The sequence below is a fragment of the Marmota flaviventris genome, chromosome 11, assembly GCF_047511675.1.
Source record: "Marmota flaviventris isolate mMarFla1 chromosome 11, mMarFla1.hap1, whole genome shotgun sequence".
Lineage (NCBI taxonomy): Eukaryota > Metazoa > Chordata > Mammalia > Rodentia > Sciuridae > Marmota > Marmota flaviventris.
The window spans coordinates 26,195,218-26,215,910 of record NC_092508.1 but is presented as its reverse complement, the minus strand read 5'-3'; the positions used below and the strand labels follow the sequence as shown (position 1 = coordinate 26,215,910).

Sequence of the window (20,693 nt, the reverse complement as noted above, 5' to 3'; positions counted from 1 at the left end):
CAACAGTGGTAATTATCTTTCTTTATCATTCCAGTGCTTGTCTAAACCTAAGGAATTGCCTTCTCCCTCTCTTTCTATGAAAACTAATCATACCACTGTCTTTTTTTCCCCCAAACTCTCTTCTTGTTTTCAAACAGGGATTATATTGTGACATCCGTCAGCTGGTCCAGTTCATAAAAGAAGCTCATGGTAATGTCTTCAGGAGAGTGGCTCTTAGTGCTTTGCTTGACAGTGCTGAGAAGTTAGCACCAGGGAAAAAAGTAGAAGAGAATGAACAGGAACCTAAGCCTGCAGGCAGTAAAAGGTTGGCACTGGATTTCTCTGAATAAGGGTGTTTGCTTGTGTGAGTAGAATATTGTCTTCAGTTGTACTGTCCATATGCTCTGGATGTGGCAGATCTTCAATGCAGGGGTGGTAATAAGTTCTATCACTGATGTGGTTGAGCTGTGGCTTGGAAAAGGGATGAGTTACTATTAAATATATTGCCACCTATATGAGAATTAGAGTTCACTTGTTTCCACACTTTCATATACTTGAACTTCACTTCATAAGTTTTCACTATATGGTAAAATATCTATGTATGTTTCAGACTTTTCTACATGGCTAGAAAGGAAAAGCGATTACTGAGATTTTATCATCATATCAGTAAGTGATACTCTAAATGTGGCAAAAGACATATTGCTATGTATCCGTATGTAGTTTATCCTACTAGTAAACGTACATTTGTTTTATGCCTATTGTATACTAAATACCATTTACAAAGATTAAAAGAAACTCCTAAACTTAAAATCCTGCTTTCAGTTAATGACCGTTTGCAATAATACTGGTATTGGTAAGCAATAAGGCAGAATGAGGTCATAAATTCTATATAACACAAACTCATGGTGACACAAGTATGTAGCATGTGTATAACAGATGTTTTGCTTCATAGAAGGTCTGCAGTATTAAGAGGTGGTGTCTTGTTCTGTTGTGATTGTTGAAATGTGCCCATCTGCATAGGTCAGAGGCAGGAAGCATTGTGGATAAAGGCCAGGTGTCCTCTGCCCCTGAGGAATGTCGCAGTTTCATGTCTGGTCGCCCCTCACAGACTCCAGAGCAGTAAGTAGCATGTTATCATCCCCAATGCAGAGGTTTAGGCACTTCACACTGGAAGAAATTCTGTTTTCTAAACTGCTGTTTGATTTGTTTTTTTTTTTTTTTGGGGGGGGTGTTGGTTTGTTTTTCATTTCCTTTGAAACTAGCCTCGTTTCTGTCCTACACTTTTTATTTCCAATGCTACTAATTTCTCCAGTCGAGGTCAAATAACCAGCATTGTGCCTAGAGAAAGCCTCCCTAATTGCCTTTTCCATCTCGTTCCTTCCCACTTCTGACTTTCATGCACACTGCTACTGATACATCTTTTAAAATAGCATGTATATCAAGTGGGGTGACAGTGTCATCCGCTTTCATGCTTAAAATCACTTGCGATTTTTTCTTTTTAATGCATGAGTGGCTGTCAATGTGCTCAACAAAGCTTTTGCTCAGTTTTAGCTGAAATATAGGTTCTACTCCATTGCACTGAGGTCCTCCCCTAAGATTCATTCCAACATCAGCTGCTCTTCACTGTTCATAATGGCAAAAACAAAAGTATCTTTAAATTTATGCCCCCAGGAAATGTAAGGGTTACTGTAAACATTGATTATATAGCCAACTTCTATGCAAGATACATTTGTTTTCATTTTTCTTTATTTGCCCACAATATTTTTTATATGTACATCATTTTATATTCATCATTTTGTTTTTCTAACCCTTGTTCAGTATTAAGTAGTTGTTTTTCCAGTAATTCTATAGAATATCCTAGGTATTATGTTATCCTTTCTCCACAGTCAAGTAAATCAAAGGTAAGAAACAAATAACCACCTAATAGGAATTTAGTAATCCCTAAACAGCAAATAAAATCTTCAAGTACCAAAGTCTGCACAGTTGTTGTAGTACTTCAAAATTGGACTGCCCCTATTGGTAGATAAACGTAAGAAGAAGGTAGATCAAATTCACAGGTTCAGGGACCATGTGAATTATTGCTTACCATTGTCACCCCAGAACCAAGATGGAGCTTGGCCCATGAGAGGCATTTAATATATATTTTAAGAATGAATGATTCAATTGATCAATGAAAGGGCAGAATTCATCATACAATCATTAAGATTTTGATCTCTTAATTTCCTTTCTCAAAATTAAGTTTTAGTTTCTTTTAAGAAAACCCTTAAGGACATGGTAAAAAACCAAATATAAACTCTGTCAGGGGGAAAAAATGAATATGAATGAGATGTTCCATGGATGAATATCTAGTTTATAATACTTATCCATAGAAAATCTGCCCCAAAGCGGACAGAAGATTTTTGTCCCCAAATAACACCCGTAACTATTGAGCTAATCTGATCAATGAGAATGATCTAAAAGGTAAATTGGATTTTAAAAATAATCACATTTAGATGTGAGTACAGTTTTTAGATTCCAAAATATTCTCTTTGTTCCGTGTTCCTTTGTAAATACCACCCAATTTCTCAGCATTTAAAACATGTCTGTTCTTTCTTCTTGAATGAAGACACATGTTTTAATATGCCTCTACATAAGCATTTCACTTTGGAGGAATGTCATAAAATATTAAGTGTGGAATTTGTCCATGACTCAAGGTGGCCCAGGAGTGAGCATGCCAGACTTCCTCTGTTTAGCTGGGGAAAATGTGAGCGCTTACTTGGATGATCCTGACTCCTCCTCCATCCTCTGTTTCTCTTTTCTTATCAATCCTTCTTGTCCAGACTCATCTTCTTCTTCCTTAAATAATAGTCTCATTAACTGATTAGTACAGAAAGTGGATTTTATGTGCCTATATTTTTCTGAACAAAGCTGATGTAGCATTTTCTTGAGAAGGTTGACAAATGACAGCCTCCCTGGATGTTCTCCCACTCAGACCATGTAGTGACACACTCATCGTTGTACCCCCATCCTCCCAAAATACAACAGTAGCCAAGAGGTCCAATTCTAAAAAAACAGTTTAAATGCATACCATATTTGATAAACAGAATATAAGAGTTTAGAATAAGAATTTAAAAGTATTTAGTATGCTGATGACATTTGGAAAGATAAAATCTGAATTTTCATGTAAATAGTTCCAGAAAATGAATGCTTTACAATATTGTCAAAGTTGAGGTTAATTGGGGACTCAGCCTCAAAGCTTATAAGCAAATAATTATTAAAAACCCCATAAATAAATTTCATCATGTTATTAGAATTTTTCTATAACCTTTTCTTTCTGAACTACTAAAGTAATATATGCTGCTTATGCTGACAGATGTGGAAAACACAAAAAAGCATCAAGAAAAAGTAGTTTAAGGGTTGAGGTTGTGGCTCAGAGGTAGAGCGCTCGCCTTGCATGAGGCACTGGGTTCGATCCTTAGCACCACATAAAATAAAATATTGTGTCCACCTATAATTAAAAAAATAAATATTAAAAAAAGAAAAAAAGTAACTTAAAATCAAAATACCACCAAATAAAGATAACGAAATTTTTGGTGTATTATATTGGGTATGTTTTTGAGTGTGTTTACACACAAACTCATACCCAGATGTATATTATCCTGTTATTTTTTCTATTTACAATTTTATGCTTTTAGTTATCAGTTATGATATATTAATTTTTAAATCAAGCACTTTGTGGTTATAATAATTAGAAAAACAATCTTTGGAGAAAATAAAAAATTTCAGTTAATTTATTAAGGAATTCGTGTAAGAATAACTTTAATGATAATGAGTGCATTGTCCTAGTTTTTTAAATGCAAACTCATAATTTTACATTATGAAGGTGTTTTCATGGATAAGCCATTCAGTAACTGCCTTTGAACTTCACAAGGTATCACATACATTGCCCATAGCAGTAATCTTCTAAATTAAGATTTTAATGACTAAAGAGAATATCACAATATGGAAGTCTCATAATTTATTCAACTGTTTCTCTACAGCTAATCATTTATATTGTTTCCACTTTTTAAATGTTGACCAATAGTGTATCTTCAACTAAGTAAGCTGTTCCATTATTTCCTTGGGATTACTTCCTGGAAACTGAATTTCTCTGTCAAAGGTGTGGATATAGGTTTTGAAAAGCATATTACCAAGTTATCTTCCAGAAATATGTAGCCATTCTTACCTTACCACTGGCAGTATATGATAGTAACCATAACTTTCTCTCCCCTACCCCTATTCTATGCCAATTTGGTAAGTGAAAATAGAAATTTCATTTCAGCTGGCTTTATTATTATTATTATTATTATTATTATTATTATTATTATTATTCCTGCTGAGATTAAACTCTGCATATTATTGGCCACTTGCCCTAATCAAAAATCTCCTTGCAGATGTCCTACTGAGTTGGGCTTATTTTTTACTTTTAAACTCCACCTATGTCTTTTTGACTTATTGATAGTAGGATGATGTATCCCCTGGGTATGGTGATCACACTTTCTTCATTTGTTCACTCAATCATATAAATATATTTTGTGAGTTCAACTAGTGTCAGGTGTAAGGATTGGGGAGTGAGGAACCATACTGCAGAAGCCCCAGGGAGTTTAAAAAGCTAAATGTTTACTGACATTTTAAGTGCTTCTTCTATTATGACTCACACTGCAGGTGAATACCTGCAATAATATTTAGTCTTTTTTATTAAGGTTAGAAGAAAATGACCACCTCCACCTGATAGCTGAGACATGACTGTTTTCAAGAAGAGCTCAGAGTCAACCTTGGGCCTCCTCCCATTCTGACTCCCACTCTTCCCACACCCAGCCTGTCAAAGATCTTTCTGCATAATTTGCCTAAATGTCATCAGCAAGAGGTTGAAAGTAATTTAGGAGAATTTCACATGCGCTGTCAGGCATTTAACCCTATCCTCTGCTTGCTTACAGCGATGAACAAATGCAAGGGGGCAACCTGGGGCGGAAAGATTTCTGGCGCAAGATGTTCAAATCCCAGAGTGCAGCAAGTGACACCAGCAGCCAGTCTGAGCAGGACACCTCGGAATGCACCACTGCCCACTCAGGGAACACCTCGGACAGGCGCGCCCGCTCAAGGTCCCGCAGAATTTCCCTCCGGAAGAAGCTTAAACTCCCCATAGGTAAAAGTATGTCTGTATTTACTTATGGATTCTCTTGTTACCTACCGTGTCATCAAATCAACTTACCATCAAAACAGAGCAGTGCATGATGGGGTACAGAAAAGGAAAGGTGTCAGCTCCCGAGGCCCAGGCTTATTGCTTCATCCACTCATTCACCAAATCACTCTTAGGTTTCTGCAGTTATTTTTCAAGTCCCTACTATGTGCCTATACTGTATGCAAACACTATTTTGGGTATCAGCAATTAGATAGTAAGAAAAACACACATTCCTCTGACTGCTGAACTTGCTATCAGACAAGAGCCACTGTCACTAAAGCAGATAATGATTCAATTATGAATTTTGTGAAGAAAATATACATGGCACTAGGAAAGCCTGCAGCAATGAGACCTGACCTAAATGAAGAGAGGAGGCAGGAGTCAGGGAAGACTTCCTAGAGGCAGTGACATCAAGATCTATAGAATACTTAAAGAAGAAGTGATAGTATGTACAAAAATAGTAGGATGAAGGGAATTGAGAAACCGAAACAAGGGAAGAATAGCTGCCTCGCAATGGGACCAGGGAACATGGCACCTTGCAGGTTAGGTTGGCTCTTCATCCTGGAGTCTGGATAACCCAAGTGGGTTGTTGAGCAAGAGAGTAACACAAGCATATAAACATTTTCTAAAAGATCACAGCATGGAAATCATCCTGGAGGGAACATTAGAAGAGACCAGATGGAGAGCTGCCTAGTAGTCTAGGTGTAAGTAAATGGACACTTGGGCTGGGTGACTACTTTAAGTGGACAGAGAGAAGTGGGCAGATTGGAGAGGTATTTAGGAGGTAAAATGAATAGGCTTTAAAGAGAGATGTGAAATTTGTCAGGGACAAGTGGATGGATTATGATTTCATTCACTGGAGAGGACCAGGTTCTTTTTGTCCTGGTCTTGCCTGCTTATGTAATTTTATAGTCCAATACTGAACATTTTGATTCAAAGCACACACACTGGAAACAACTTGTTTTGCTTCTATTTATATCAAAGCCATGTAACTTTCATTGCTTGTTGAGCACATGCTGGCATTTCTGCTTAATCCATTTGAGAGTGAATGCTATAACAGTCTAATTTTTTTAAAAAAAATTATTAAATAGGAAACTGGCTGAAACGATCCTCCCTCTCGGGCCTGGCAGATGGTGTGGAGGACCTCCTGGACATCAGCTCTGTGGACCGCCTGTCTTTCATCAGGCAAAGCTCCAAGGTAAACAGGACGTTACTTGTGTAAGTGAAAATTGGAGTCACAAAATGATAGAAAAATGTCAGGGCTAAGAAATGCTAAACACCTGGAGGGGCCAAATGAGGAAGAGTTAAGGGACTATTGAATAAATTTTGGAAATTTTAATGAACAATGAAAAATTTAAATGTTTAGGTAGAAGACTATACTAGGAAGAGAAAAAAGGGAAAGTGCAGCAAAAATTATATAAAATGATAATGCAGATATAGAGATGTAGATAGGCATCATTTCCCAGCTGTTTTAAATTTAAACACATGTGAAATTTTTGGCGTCCCAAGTTCATTTCCAGGGAGGCAGTAATTCAATAGTGATTCCTTGCACTTATCAAATATATACACTTGCACATGCACACCATTCATTCCCCTTACCCTACCTTTGGGAAGATCTTGACCATTCTCTCTGTTGCAAAAGATAGTCAGGATGCTTTTTCTCACTAAGTGTTTCTTCATACTATTGTTGCACATTATAGTAGCTTTTGACTTGGAATGACTCTCAGTGAAATTGATTTTTAGTTTTCCCTGTGGATTATTCATGTCCAAGAAACTTGCATACCTGCTTGTCAGTATATGATGAGTTATCTTTCCTTATTTACCAATCATTTGCTTACATTCTTTCTTTTTTAAATCTCACTAAAACCTGTTTCTCCTATTTAGTGTTTTAGAAGTAATATATTGAAATTATAAAAAGAATACAGCAAAATTACAGAACATTGAGGAAATACATTTACATTTCTTATTTTACACTATTTTTGCTAAGAAAAAAAATGGCCAAATATTTGAGAGTCTGGATGTCCCACAGCTTTCTTTCTAGGCTCAAAATTTTGGGGGCTCAGATTATAGACAAGATCAAGAACAGACTTTAATGCTTAGAAAGAGAAATATATTGCATATTCATTAGAGTGAACTCTTTAAATTTATTTGAAATTTTGAAATATTTTATTTCACTATTTTTCACTTTGGTCTGATTTTCAACTCTGGTGGTGTTTGTAAAAGATGAATTTGTGTTACTGTTCATGAATTTGAATTTTCACTTCATCAGAATTTAATTTTAGGAGTATCTGAGGTGTTTACCAGGTTATTTTCAAGGTGCCCAATTATTCAGCTTTTTATCTCTGACCTGGAATCTCCCTTCGACAAGCAGTTTCGGTGATATCTTTTTTGGTATATAGCAATAAACTATAGTGACAAAACTAGACATGGAAGTCAGAGAAGGAAGCAACCTTCATATTCTAAACAACCGATGTTTAAAATCAAGGATTAGTTTAACCCAGAAATTTGCCAATGAATTTGGTTGTTGGACTACTTTCCTTTTCTTCTCAGGTCAAATTCACCAGTGCTGTAAAGCTTTCAGAAAGTGGGCCAGGAAGTGGAATGGAAAATGGAAGAGAAGATGAGGATAATTTCTTCAAACGTCTTGGTAAATGTCATGCAGCCTAAGAATTCCATTCAGCTTTCATCACATAGAACAAAAAATTTGTTTAAATAAAATGGTTCATTTTCTTTTCAATCTTCACTTCTGAAATTCTTTATTTGAAATTTTTTTTTAACATGGTCATTTTCTATTACCAATGGCTTTTCATTCATTTGCTTCTTTTACATGTATTTTACTACTATGTGTAGCTTCTCTATCAATTTGTTTGAAAAGACATTTATAGAAGCCTTGCTACATTCCTCAGTCCCTGTGGGCACTGAGTTTATGAAGAATAAGACAGAGATTCTTCTGCTGCTCTATTCCTTATTAAAATCTTAGAGAACTTTTATCGTCACACTACTTACATGGGAATCCTGCTCATTACATCCCTGACAGGTGGCCAGCCACCCTCTGCACACTTCCACTGAGGGGGAATTTATAACTTAACAGGGCAACCTGTTCAGAGCTAAACAACTTTAATTGTTAGGAAAATTTTCCTTACCTTCTGAAAATATATTTATCCTTAAACTTGATTCCTATGACTAGTAAAAATGTACATATCTGAAACACAGTTTCTTTCTGCCTGTCTAGAAAGCAAAAGAGTAATATCTGAGATTCCAAACTAGCATAATTTATGTGCTTTTGACTGGCAAAGGAATATAGCTTATACATCACTGCTTCTTGTCTATGATCTCTGGCTTGTTAAAAATTTTTTTAAAAAGATATTCTGTGAGATAATTTCTTTGGACTCTCTTAATACAAGTAACTCCAGCTGTTCCAAATGAACCAAAACAACATTATCTGCTAATCTAAGAACATTGTATTTTTCAACAATCTTATCCATGTGAACATCTTTCCCTCTGAGTCTGCCCTCCCTCCCTTCCTTCCTACTCTTTTCCCTTCCTTCTTTCCTTCCTTTCTTCCAAATCTAGGCATATAAACAATCCCTATGCATCCATTTGAGATGTATTGTCCTTTTCTCATTTATTATTTTAACCACATAATTTCTTTGTTTTGTTTTTTTTAAACCATTAAAGAAAATAAATGTCAAACATTCTTATCGTCAATTTAAATGTAGTACTTGAAATTCATTTAGTTGAGATAAATTGCCAATAGAATTTTCTTTTTTTATTGTAAATTTATTCTAATTACATCCCTCACAGGTGGCTAGCCACCCTCTGCACACTTCCACCGAGGGGGAGTTTATAACTTAACAAGGCAACCTGTTTCAAATTTATTTATTGGACTCTCGTAGTACAAGTAACTCCAGTTTCTTTCTGTAACTCTCAGTTTCTTTCTGCCTGTCTAGAAAGCAAAAGAATAATATCTGAAACAGGTTGCCTTGTTATTTTTTTCAACAAATAAAAAACATGTCTGGTGAACATTTACTAGAATTGAGATGACATTCAGAGATTGAGATGACATTCACAGTACACATATAGAGCACAATTTTCTTAAAATCTAAAGAAAATTTTTTCAACAAATAAAAAACATGTCTGGTGAACATTTGCTAGAATTGAGATGACATTCAGAGAGCTTCTTTTGTCTTCACATTCACTAAAATTATTTAAGAGATCAAATGGCCTATGTTTGTGGGAAGATATTTGGTTGATTAGAGCAACTGGTTTTGTTTTTTGTTTTGTTTTGTTTTCACACAAACAACAAATTCATTGCACATCTTCTATGTTCTCAGCTCTGCCATCACCTTCATGGGGGAAATGCTGCTTATTACAGGAAGGACCATTTAAAACATACCAAGAGCTCTTATCAGTATTAGAGATGCTCAGCAGCAAAGTGATCAGACCCTACAATTCAAGTAGTTAGGTAAACTCTGGATTTTCAGATGCCATGCATCACTGATTCCCAAAAGTCAGGATGAACTGAAACTAAGCATTTAAGGGGTACAGAGAAGGGAGGAGGAGTGGGAGAGAAGTTTTTGAGGCCATCTCTAAAGCTCTTTTTAAATCTGTGATGCATTATCTTTTATTCCTCTGCAATGGCACAACTCCTATAGGTTGCCATAGTTTTGATGACCATCTTTCTCCCAACCAAGATGGTGGAAAAAGCAAAAATGTGGTGAATCTTGGAGCAATCCGACAAGGCATGAGACGCTTCCAGTTTCTGTTAAACTGCTGTGAGCCAGGGACAATACCTGATGCATCCATCCTGGCAGCTGCTTTGGATCTAGTAAGTTGTTGGAAGATTTTGTTCACCCTCGTTCCAATTAATACTGTTACTGGAGGTAAACCTGAGTTGCCAAACCCAACACTTAATTGTGGGGGTTTTGTTTTTATTTTGTTTTTCCCCTCAGAATGAATGACAACAAGAAGAAGAAAGGTAGTGAGGTGAGAGAAGAAAACAAAGAAGGAAATAATCATAATAAACATGTTCTGGGAAGCAGAATGTATCATAAAACAATTAAAAATTATGTGAGGGATCTAAGAATACCTGAGTTAAAATTGCTCTGAACATTTGTAAAATGAGAGTAAAAGTAATAGTAGAACTATATTTACCTCCTGGGGCTGAAGCAAAGGTTAAATGAGAAATTAGATGGAAGATCCTCATCACAATGCCTGAAATATGATAACTACAGTAAAGTAGATTATTATTATATTATTTGTCTTGTGTGTTGTTTTTTTATATGATTACTTTAAACTCTCTAAGGCTTGGTTTTGTTACCTATCAATCAGAAAACATAAAGCAAAGGTTACTTAAAATGAATTGTAGAACACTTTGAAGAGTGTAAAGTATTTGTGTTAGTTAGGTTTTCATCACTGTGACCAAAATACTCGACAAAAACAACTTAAAGGAAGAGAAGTTTATTTTGGCTCACAGTCTCAGAGGTTCAGTCCATGGTCAGCCAATTCCATTGCTCTAGGCCTGAGATGAGATGGAGCATCATGGCTGAAGGGTATAGAGAAAGAAAACTGTGCACCTCAGAAAGCAAGAGGAAGGGCCTGCAGGGAAGATGCACCCTTTCAGGGTACAACCCCAGTGACCCACATCTTCCAGCCACTCCTTTAAATCATGCATGATGTGTTTCTAAAGGAGCAGATCAAAATAAACAAATGGAAAAATTCACAAGGACAATTAAATATTGAAAAAAATGATATTAATAACCTGTTCCCTGAAAATACTGAAAGTCAGTAAAGTATGCCTCATCTTACTTATACTAAAGAAATGCCTTGTCAATTTATGATTTGGAAAAGTAAGATGATAATAATGCTTATTAAATATTCATAAATCCCTATTCTATAACTGTCAGATTTGCAATGGTTATAAAGTATTGATAAGGGTATAAAATAGCAGACACCACAACACAGTGTTGGCAGTAGTGTGAGCACAGGATTTGATCAAGGAACAGAAGAGGCCTTAGTCTTACAGGGTGGGGAGGGTAGAGCAATGACACTGAATGGAGCTCTCTCTGGCCCCTCCCTGAGTAGACAGTCATTCTGAACTGTATGTCATTGCAGGGATGGGGCAGTTTTCTACATATCAAATATACCAAATGATAGAGGTAGTAGGCTTTAAAAGTCTGTAGTCAATTGTTGTATCAAGATACTCATGATATAATAATTAACTCAACAGCTTTCTTTTGTGCTAGGCATGGTGCTAAATTGTTCATGATAATGCAACAAAACCCAGATGGAGAGCTTCACTTTATTTTTCACATTTCCCATTGAATATTATATTTGTAAAAGGATCTATTTTCTGATCTTCATAGTGCACAACATTCCAAGGTTGATACACTTGAATGACCAATATTTATTATATGCTTCCTATATTTCCAGAAGAAAAAGAAAAAGATTGAAGGTCAGAAAGACCAACCAATAGTCCAAGGTTAACAAAGCCATTAAAGATAGAGTCCGACTGGAACCTAGGTCTGTCTTCATAGGCCCGTAGTTTGCATTCTACCATGCTGACTCTTGCTAAAATATTATGAGAGATCACTTTAAAACATTCAAAAATAATAAACCCCATATTTTATACCCACTAGTTTGAATGTGGTTAAGAATGTAAAGCTGACAGAAGCTAGTTGAACAGTTGTTAAATACACAATAACAATGGTGTATTGCCACTTTACAGCCAGTTTAAGCTGAAATGCTCCAAAGATACTATCATATCTCTCTTTTTCTTTATCCTGCAGTCATAGCAACTTTTGGAAAACTTTAAGACAAACAAGGCATCAAATTTCTCAGGCAACTGTCTAATAAGATTAAGGGAAAATATTACAACAAATCATTTTATTTCAACTTGTTGAAAAACTGAGTGAAAAACAACCACACCAATTGGAAAATCATGAGATAATAGTATTTGACAACTGTTCATCAAATAAGCACCTGATAAGATTTGACAGATTGCCCTTCACTCACTGGAAAGGTCTAGGCCTTCCAAAGATCTTGAGCTGAAATCTGCACATAAATATATTATGCAGTGTTAGGGACACTACCAAGCAGATCTTTTCATTAACATGTTCTCCACATGAGAGAATAAAAGCTCTGAAAGTTAAGGTGAATTTTCTCAAGGTCATATGTTAGTTGATGCTAAAACTGGGATCAGAGAAAAACCCTCTGATTCCATTCAGCGCTCTGGGCAACACCACATGCATATTTAATTAAATCAGAATAAGTTTCTCTAGATACAATGAAAATACCCTTAAATGTATAAGACCTCCTGTAACAAAGAAAATGGTGAATGATTTTTAATGGTTCAAAAAACAATTGATATTCCTTATCATGTACAAATACATTGTGAATTCATAATAGGAAAATATAAGAGATTTTCAATTTTAAAGATTCACACAACACATTCATTCTCTAAATCAGTGATTCTTAACATTTGGAGACATAGATTCTTTTAGAATTGGATGAAAGTTATGGATATTCTCCCAAGAAAAGCACACTTAGAGACAAAATTTAGCATATGGTATCAGAAAATTCATAGACGCCTGCCCCAAAATCATCCACAAAACAAAAACATGTTAAGAACTTCTCCTCAATAAATGCATTATCACTGGCAAAAAAGAGGCTCTTTCATCCAGTAATTGGAATTACTTTGTTAACATTCCCTAGTGATGTAAAAACAGAAGGAAGCCTTTCATAATCCCTTCATACAGGGAAAGCTTTCAGGGTTTATATAAGATATCTGGGCCCAGAAGAAACATAAGACCTGTAACAAAGAGAACAACACACTTAGAGATTTGAAAAATAATCCCAGTAGAACGAATTAATGCTGGCTTCTGAATAGAGATTATTTTAAAGTGAACATTAAGGAATAGCTTGATAATCAAACCTTTGGGTGTTGGGATTTCTTTCCCTCTCGTCAAAACAATTCCATATCTATTTGGCTTCCAACTGGGATACTCTTTATTTTCCAAAGAGTTTTTTTACAGGAGTTTCCAGGCACACTGTATTCCTGCCAGAGCATGACTTCTGCCATTTGATTAAACTGGAAACCACAGAAAACTTAAAATTTATTTTAATTCCCCAAAACATGACTGTGACTAGTTGCTAGACCCCTAGATTCTCCTTATCCCTTTCCTGTGGAACCTACTCTGGTCCTGTTTGATCTCATCAAGCTCATAAATCTCATGGTAAGAAACAAAGTACAGAGAATTTTGATGGTTATAAGCAGTGTCTCCTGAGCTTCAAGGTATTTTCTGATCCCTGTAGATGTTCACTGATGGAGTAGCCTACCTTGGGAAATTATGAGCGCTTTGCCATCAAACTGGATTTGTTGGGAGCATATGTGCAGAGGGCCGAAGCAGTTGGTGGCTCGTAGGAGTTCCTTTCACACCTGAGAGTCTTTGATCCTAGGTTAAGGCCAAGCAGTAAACATAGTTCAGAGGTCAAAATTCTGAAGGTCAGAATCAATCAAAGTTTAAAGAAGCTCCACTCTCAGGCAATAAGAGAAAACTCGATAGAACTGGCTAATTGAATAAAAGGTGTAGGTGATAATGATGGTAGTGATGGTGGTGATGATGGTGGCAGTTGATGGAGGCAGTGGTAGAGGTTAATAATCGTAACATTTTCACTGTACTTGACAATTTATAAAAAAATTTCATGTTCATTATCTTATTTATTGGTATGAAAGCAAAAAGATCAAGTTAGGATATGATTATTAAGTGAGGGAACACTTGGGATTGGTTTCCCAGCTATGAAAAAGTGAAGAAAGTAAGGTCACTGGTAAATTCTGACAAACAAGCAAGAGAAAGGAAAATGTAGCCATATGTCCTATGTGCTTGAATCAAAGTTCATTTGTACAGCTGTGACAACTATAGCTTGGACCTATTGATCTGAGTTAGAAATTCCTCAGGGTTATTTTAAGTTTCATAAAATTCTCCTGCTAAAATGTATTCTTACTTTTGTTTCCTCTCTCTTTGATTTCCCCTAATATCTGGTCCCTCTGCTTCCTGTCTTTCAGGAATGCCTCAGTTTCTGAGTATGCTTTAGGTTTCCCAGTATATTTATAATTGTGCACATATATGTGTAATATAGATTGATATGATGTAGAAATATACATAGATGTACACATAGAAAATATATATAGGTAAGCAGATGAGGGTATAGATACAGATGTGTAGATAAATAGATAATATAGACATAGTTACTATTCTGCTAGTTCATCAAATAGAATTTAAGTGGGGAAGGAAACACCAAATGCGTCCTGTTAATCATCATAGTTCAGTCCAACTTATCTCCCACCTCTCTTTTGTTAATTTTGTCTTGTCACTCTTATTTTTTTAAGTGTAGCTTAAATACAATTTTTGCATTATGACCTAATTTTTGTTTGAATACTTATATAGTTTTATTTCCTTAATCATATAATTAAAATGTGATTTTTAAAAGATTGCAGTGTTCTTCAGAATTTAAAAGTATTAGTAGATGAAAGTAGTACTGGAAACTTGAGTGCTTAAAGTTTTACCAATCTGAATGGTTTTGTTTGTTTTAAATAATTATTTTATTGTTATTGATATGATTACTAAGTTTAAGGATAATTGGTTTAATATTAAGTCCAACACAGCTCTTCCTCATAATCTTTCTCAGTAGTATGAATTATCAGTTGCAAATATTAAAGCATTTTTTAAAAAAAAAGATATAGATGCTTTTAAAAGGTCTAATTTTACCTCTAGGCTTATATAATCTATAAGTACAAAAATACAAGAAAAAGTAAACAGTTCAAATGAAAGGAACTTCTGTTTTCTGTATATTTAAGTATTCTGTCCTTATGTATCCATTTGAATTTGTAACACATACAGTTATTTCTAGTTTTTGGTAATTTCTTATCATGAGTAATACTAATAATAATTTCAACTTGCTTAGTAGCAATTACATGAGTATGAAAATGTCAATGGGACTAGACTTTTCCCTAGTCATGGATAAAGAAAATTAATTCATTTAAGTTTATTTGTCCTTTATAACTAGATAACTTTAGGGGGAGTGAATGTATAATTTTTATATAATCTGGGACATTTTTATAAGTGAAATGGAGTGTTTTCTATAATTATACAAGGAAAATAGATCCAAATCAGGACTCTTCCAGAGAACAGACATGTAATGTGCTCTTTCCTCAGGAGAAGAATTTACCTTAGGTGTAATTCACACTTTAAGGTTCATCGCATCAAATGTAGTTCATATTGGGGCTGACCATCACAAGACTATTTGGTGACCAGAACACATCAGCTCCTTTCAAGGAGATGGAAATATATGTGTAAGAGGAAATATCAAAGCAAGATAGTATTGTGTTCTTTTTTTATTACAAAAATAGAGATAACTGAATAATAATGAAAAATAAACTACCAAAGTATCCCCTTAATTCTAGTGGTACTCCTAAAATACTGAATTTTTAAGAAGAATCTAACTAATGAAAGGTAGCACAGAAGTTATACAGATAAAATAGGTAAAGTTTAAATTAAAGTTGGTAGAATGCTGATAGAAAAATAGAGCTTATATTAAAAATCTTAAAGCATTTATATCCATGACACACCTTAAAAAAATAGAACTCCTTCTTTTCTTTTTTAGTTTTGGGTGAACACAACATCTTTATTTTTATGTGGTGCTGAGGATCGAACCCAGTGCCCGCACATGCCAGGCAAACGCGTTACCGCTTGAGCCACCTCCCCAGCCCTAGAACTCCTTATTTTCTTTAAGTCCCTATATTTCCTTACTAATGATAAACCCTTACCTCCCAGAATACACTGCTCTTTGGAACTTTGTTTTAACCTTTTCTGTGTATTTTACTACATGAGTATGTGTCCAAAGATTATATTATTTTGTTTTGCTTTGTTTATCCTGATTTTGAAATTCATTTATATGAAGTCATACAATTATTTTTTGTTCAGCATTGATCTTATTGAGACAGTGAGTATTAATATATTATTTTTACTAATGAATAGTATTTGTTTGAACATATCAAAATTTACATATCCATTCTGTTAGAGATATTTTTATTTTTTCACAAATTGTCCATTTTCAATACCTCCATAAATATTGCACTTGGGCCTTAATTCATGATAGTTTTCTAAATACACATATAAGTGAAATTATTGATTCATAATTTTTGCTCTACGATCCCAAAGTAATTGTAGCAATTCCATGCAGGTGCCAACAGTGTAATTGAAGTTCACGTTTCTCTGCTTTATTGTTGACATTTATATTGTTCATCATTTTTATTTTTACCAATCTAGTGGATTAAAGTAAAAAACGTTATATTTCAGTCTGAAGTTTGAGGCATCTTTTCCTGGGTATGCTTACCATTACTGTTTTCACTTTTAAGGAAGAGTCCATTTATGTCTTTAGTTCCTTCTTTCAAAGGAGAATTATTTGTCATTTGTTGTTAGTTTTAAGAATATGGATAAGTGTCAATACTAATTCATTTTTTGCTCTTTACATGGCTTCATCTTCCAGTTTGTGGCTTTTCTTGTTTGTTTTTGTGGAACATTTTAATCAAGAGAAGATTTTTTAATTTAAGATATTTTAATTCATTCACATTTTCCTTTATGGGAATTCCAAAGTAATAAAGTATTCCTATGTTCCTCTAAAAACTTTAAAATTTATCTTTTACACTGAAGTCTTTAACTGTAATGTACCATATAAATGGTATGAGGTAGGAATTCATTTTTTTTCTTTTTCATATGGAAAAGCAATTACCCTAGCACAATACATTGACTAGTTTATGTATTCTTCTCTGATGTGCAGTACCCTCTTAATCTTATGACAAGTTTTCATACAAGTATGGGTGTGGTTCCAGGTTTTGTTCTATTACAGTCCACATCTACTTTGAATATCTACTTTATACTTAGAACTTTAAAGATAACAACGTAAGCTATTCTTGGCTCTTTGCTTTTCCATGTTAATTTTATAATTAGCTTGTCAGATTCTATAAAATAATTCTTAAATTTGTTCTCAGAATTGCATGGAGTCTACAGATAAATTTTTTAAAGAAGTTATATACATATTTAACTAAATGCAGTCTAAAATTAATGAATTTTTCATCCATCTTCTGAGAGGGCTCCTACCTGAGGTCCGTAGCTTTGCACAGGAATTTCTGACCTCACCTCCCACATGTTTGGGCCTAGATATTTAGCTTGTGGCCCATTAAACACCCATGCTCTTGTCTCTGTATGGTCAACAGAAACCCTTAGGACAAAATATCTATGCTAGCTCATTTCCACCCTCACCCCAGAATTGCACTTTCTTGTACTTTTTATTCTTCAAAGTTCTTGTACATCACTCTAGACACAAAGCAAAAATCAAAATAAAGAATTTTTTGAATATTTTATTCAGTATTTTTAAAGTGTTTTAAACCAAAAGAAGTTCATCTTTGCACCTAATCTATTATATTTTCAGAAATAGAAGACCTCATTTCGTTTTTAAAATATTCAAAATATTACCATGATCTGAGTAGGTGTTAAAATAACTAGCCATCCAGATCATGGGCTAAACAATAATGCCTGCCTCCTGTCTGCCCATAGCTACTGTAGAAATGAGCAGGGACAGGGCAGTCCCTTGGCTTATGTGCCTGTTAGTTAATGATGTTCGTCAAGCAGAGAATTCAATACAAGCCAGGTAATAAATACTGACTCAGAAGCACATGCCCTCTAGCAAAGAAGGTCCCAATACATACTGAGACCCACAATAACTGCTTATTCCCATTGGCTTTAAATAAACAGATATCTTGTACCAGCTAGTGCTTTTTGTTTTATTGTAAAGCAATAAAAAAATATGTAATTCCCCAGGGATGACCATAAAATATTTAGTCCTTAAGAACAGTTAGTTCCTGTCCAGTGTTATATGAGTTTTCATGATCAGTCAAGGTTTCTTCTCACATAATAAGCTTAGATATAGTCCCTCAGGGAAAGGAATGCATTACAATTATAACCTTCAATTAACCATCGTATCTTGCTAACAATATTTTCTAGGTCCCCAGGCAAAAGAAAGCACAGCTGCTTAGATTAGTATCCCAATTCTCTGTTTCACTTTCATAAAGGAAACATTCAATATACATAACAATCTTATAAAATTCACGGGGAAACAGCAAAGGAAGTCAAGAAAAGTAGATGGATGCTCAGAGTGTTTTAGTTGCAGAATATTAGAGAAATACAGACTGCATTAACGACATTCTCATGAATTCTTGTAATTTTCTAGACAACTGTAACCCCTTGCAGAGAAGACCTTACATAAGATGGGGTAAACCATATGAAACTGCTGGTGTTTGACTACTTTTGTCCTTTGTATTTGGAAATTCCATACGGTTCAACCTAATATCTTTGTCTTCCTAGTTTATTCTTGCTTTTCTATAAACTATGAAGTTATGATGGAATGGAAAGGAAGCAATTCTGTCTCATTCATTAGTGCCTAAAAAAGTGATATAGGCAGACAAGTAGAGAAAGAGACATTTTCATATACCTATTTTTCTTTTAGGACCACCGGCACATGTTTTGTGACATGTCAATTTTTGTTTAGCTGTTCACTTATAATGGTGCCTCTGACATCCTATGGTTATTTGCAGCATGCAGCATTCTTCTGATTCATTTTTTCTCCAGTGATGCTTGGTTTTGCCCATAGTATGAGTCCATCCTTATCCATTATGCCATGCCTCCCTTTTTTGCTTTTACTTCAGATTGCACTGAGCCTTGAGAGGTAAACTCCCTCAGAAGAAGGAAACTGATTTTCCCACATGTCTTCAAAGAATCCTTTGCCCAAAGTAACTCATTACCCTGCCTCTGAAATCAGTACTTTCTAAACTACACTGTGAAAGGAACTAAAAATTAAAAAAAAAAAAAATATCACTCCAGGCCTGCTCACACTAGAATGCTTTAAATGCTGTTGCACATGCAGTGTTAAGTCTGTTCTTGTTGCTAAGTGTCTTCCGTTAGTATGCAGAGTAGTGTCCTTGACTCTGTGCCTCAATATCTCTTAGTTTTCTGGACAATAATATGCACAGTTCTATTCCACAGAAATTGGTATAATGTACTGCCATCTTGAATATGGAACTCCAAGACTGCTGTCAGCCCCCAGGTTCATGAGAACTATTATAAAGGAACAATGTTTGAATGACTTCCTGTCATCCTTCCATATTGCAAACAGTGACATTTCCAAATAATACTGAATTTGGTACTTTACATGGGTCAAATTCATCAGAAAATAGCCAACCTTTCCCTTAATATTGTGCTGTACAGTTAATGGGAATTCTTTTCATATTCATCTCAAGTCCATTTATAATTTAGAATTCCCAGGGCCAATAACTATATACTGATAACATCTAAGTTTTATCATGAGAAGTTTTGGAGAACAAAGAATTTAAATTACTTTTCATTCATAAAATGCCTTGAGCTTCCTACACAGCCTCACATACCACGATTTGAGTGGTTCATCCACTGTTCATCCTCTCAGCTGCCATATCATGGTTAGGGGCAATGGAAAGATCTTTGACCCCTCAGTCCTGATCTAGAATAGTTTCACCCCTTTTAATCCTGAAGAGGCAAAGTTCATGACATAATGCTACTCAAGCAATGTTATTTCTGTCTCCCTGTCATTAAGCATTGAATTCACATCACTTTATATTGAGAATGTGTCACAATGTGACAGGCTAAAAATAAATTACATCGCTTGCCTTGCCCTCCAGTCTGGCATTCGTTTTTAAAGACAGATGTTCCAGCCTTTTCCAGACATGGACAAGCATATCTGACATGTTTAGTAAAATAAATACTAACTAATACAAGAATATATAAGTAAGATATTTATACTATATGTACTATATGGTATAGCACCACAATATGTATGAGCTTAATGCAGAAAATCATTTATTTGATGCTTTGCAATGTAATTCAAGATCACTATCCCAGTGACATATTCCCAAGTCTTGGCCCCACAGAGGTAATGATTGATTCTTGTCATTTGTGTCCATTGTGTTAAGGACAGAGTCTCACCCTTAGTGTTTATTTTTGCGTTCTGCCTTTTCTCAGAGATTGCCTTTTGAACTGTGGCACTATGTAACATGCTTTGTAAAATTAAGCCCCTTCCTCAGGATATTCTTGATGCTACATTAAAGCCATAGACAATGAGACAATGCTTAACGGGCTAAAGTAAAAAAATTACTTGAATTATCTAGTGTTTGAAATACTCTGGAACTCAAAACCATGAAGCAACCAACTCTGCCTGAAAGGGGATGGGAATAAAGAAAGCTTCTCAGGGGAGGTACCTAACCTGAATCTTAAAAGTGGGAATTTTCCAGTTGGAAAAGGAGTTTAAAGGTTCTGCAAGTTCAGGGAAACAACATAAGAAAAGGTATATGTGGTCTCTATTTGGGAGACCACAACTACTTTGATATGACGGGGTTATAGAGCACTTGAGATGGGAATAGAAAGAAAGA

At 35.0% G+C, this 20,693-nt stretch overlaps 1 protein-coding gene across 3 annotated transcripts in view; it reads left to right on the top strand.

Annotated features, from left to right (window-relative positions):
* Nucleotides 1–20,693, top strand: part of Unc80 (unc-80 homolog, NALCN channel complex subunit) — a 192,481-nt gene that overhangs the window by 47,788 nt on the left and 124,000 nt on the right. For 2 of the 3 annotated variants that reach the window (XM_027941959.2, XM_027941958.2), the window contains exons 17-22: nt 138–304; nt 1,000–1,098; nt 4,935–5,149; nt 6,271–6,377; nt 7,730–7,826; nt 9,835–10,007. In XM_027941959.2, the coding sequence (XP_027797760.1) occupies nt 138–304; nt 1,000–1,098; nt 4,935–5,149; nt 6,271–6,377; nt 7,730–7,826; nt 9,835–10,007 (858 nt within the window). The remainder of the gene's footprint in view (nt 1–137; nt 305–999; nt 1,099–4,934; nt 5,150–6,270; nt 6,378–7,729; nt 7,827–9,834; nt 10,008–20,693) is intronic. The other variant, XM_034635733.2, reaches the window with a different exon arrangement.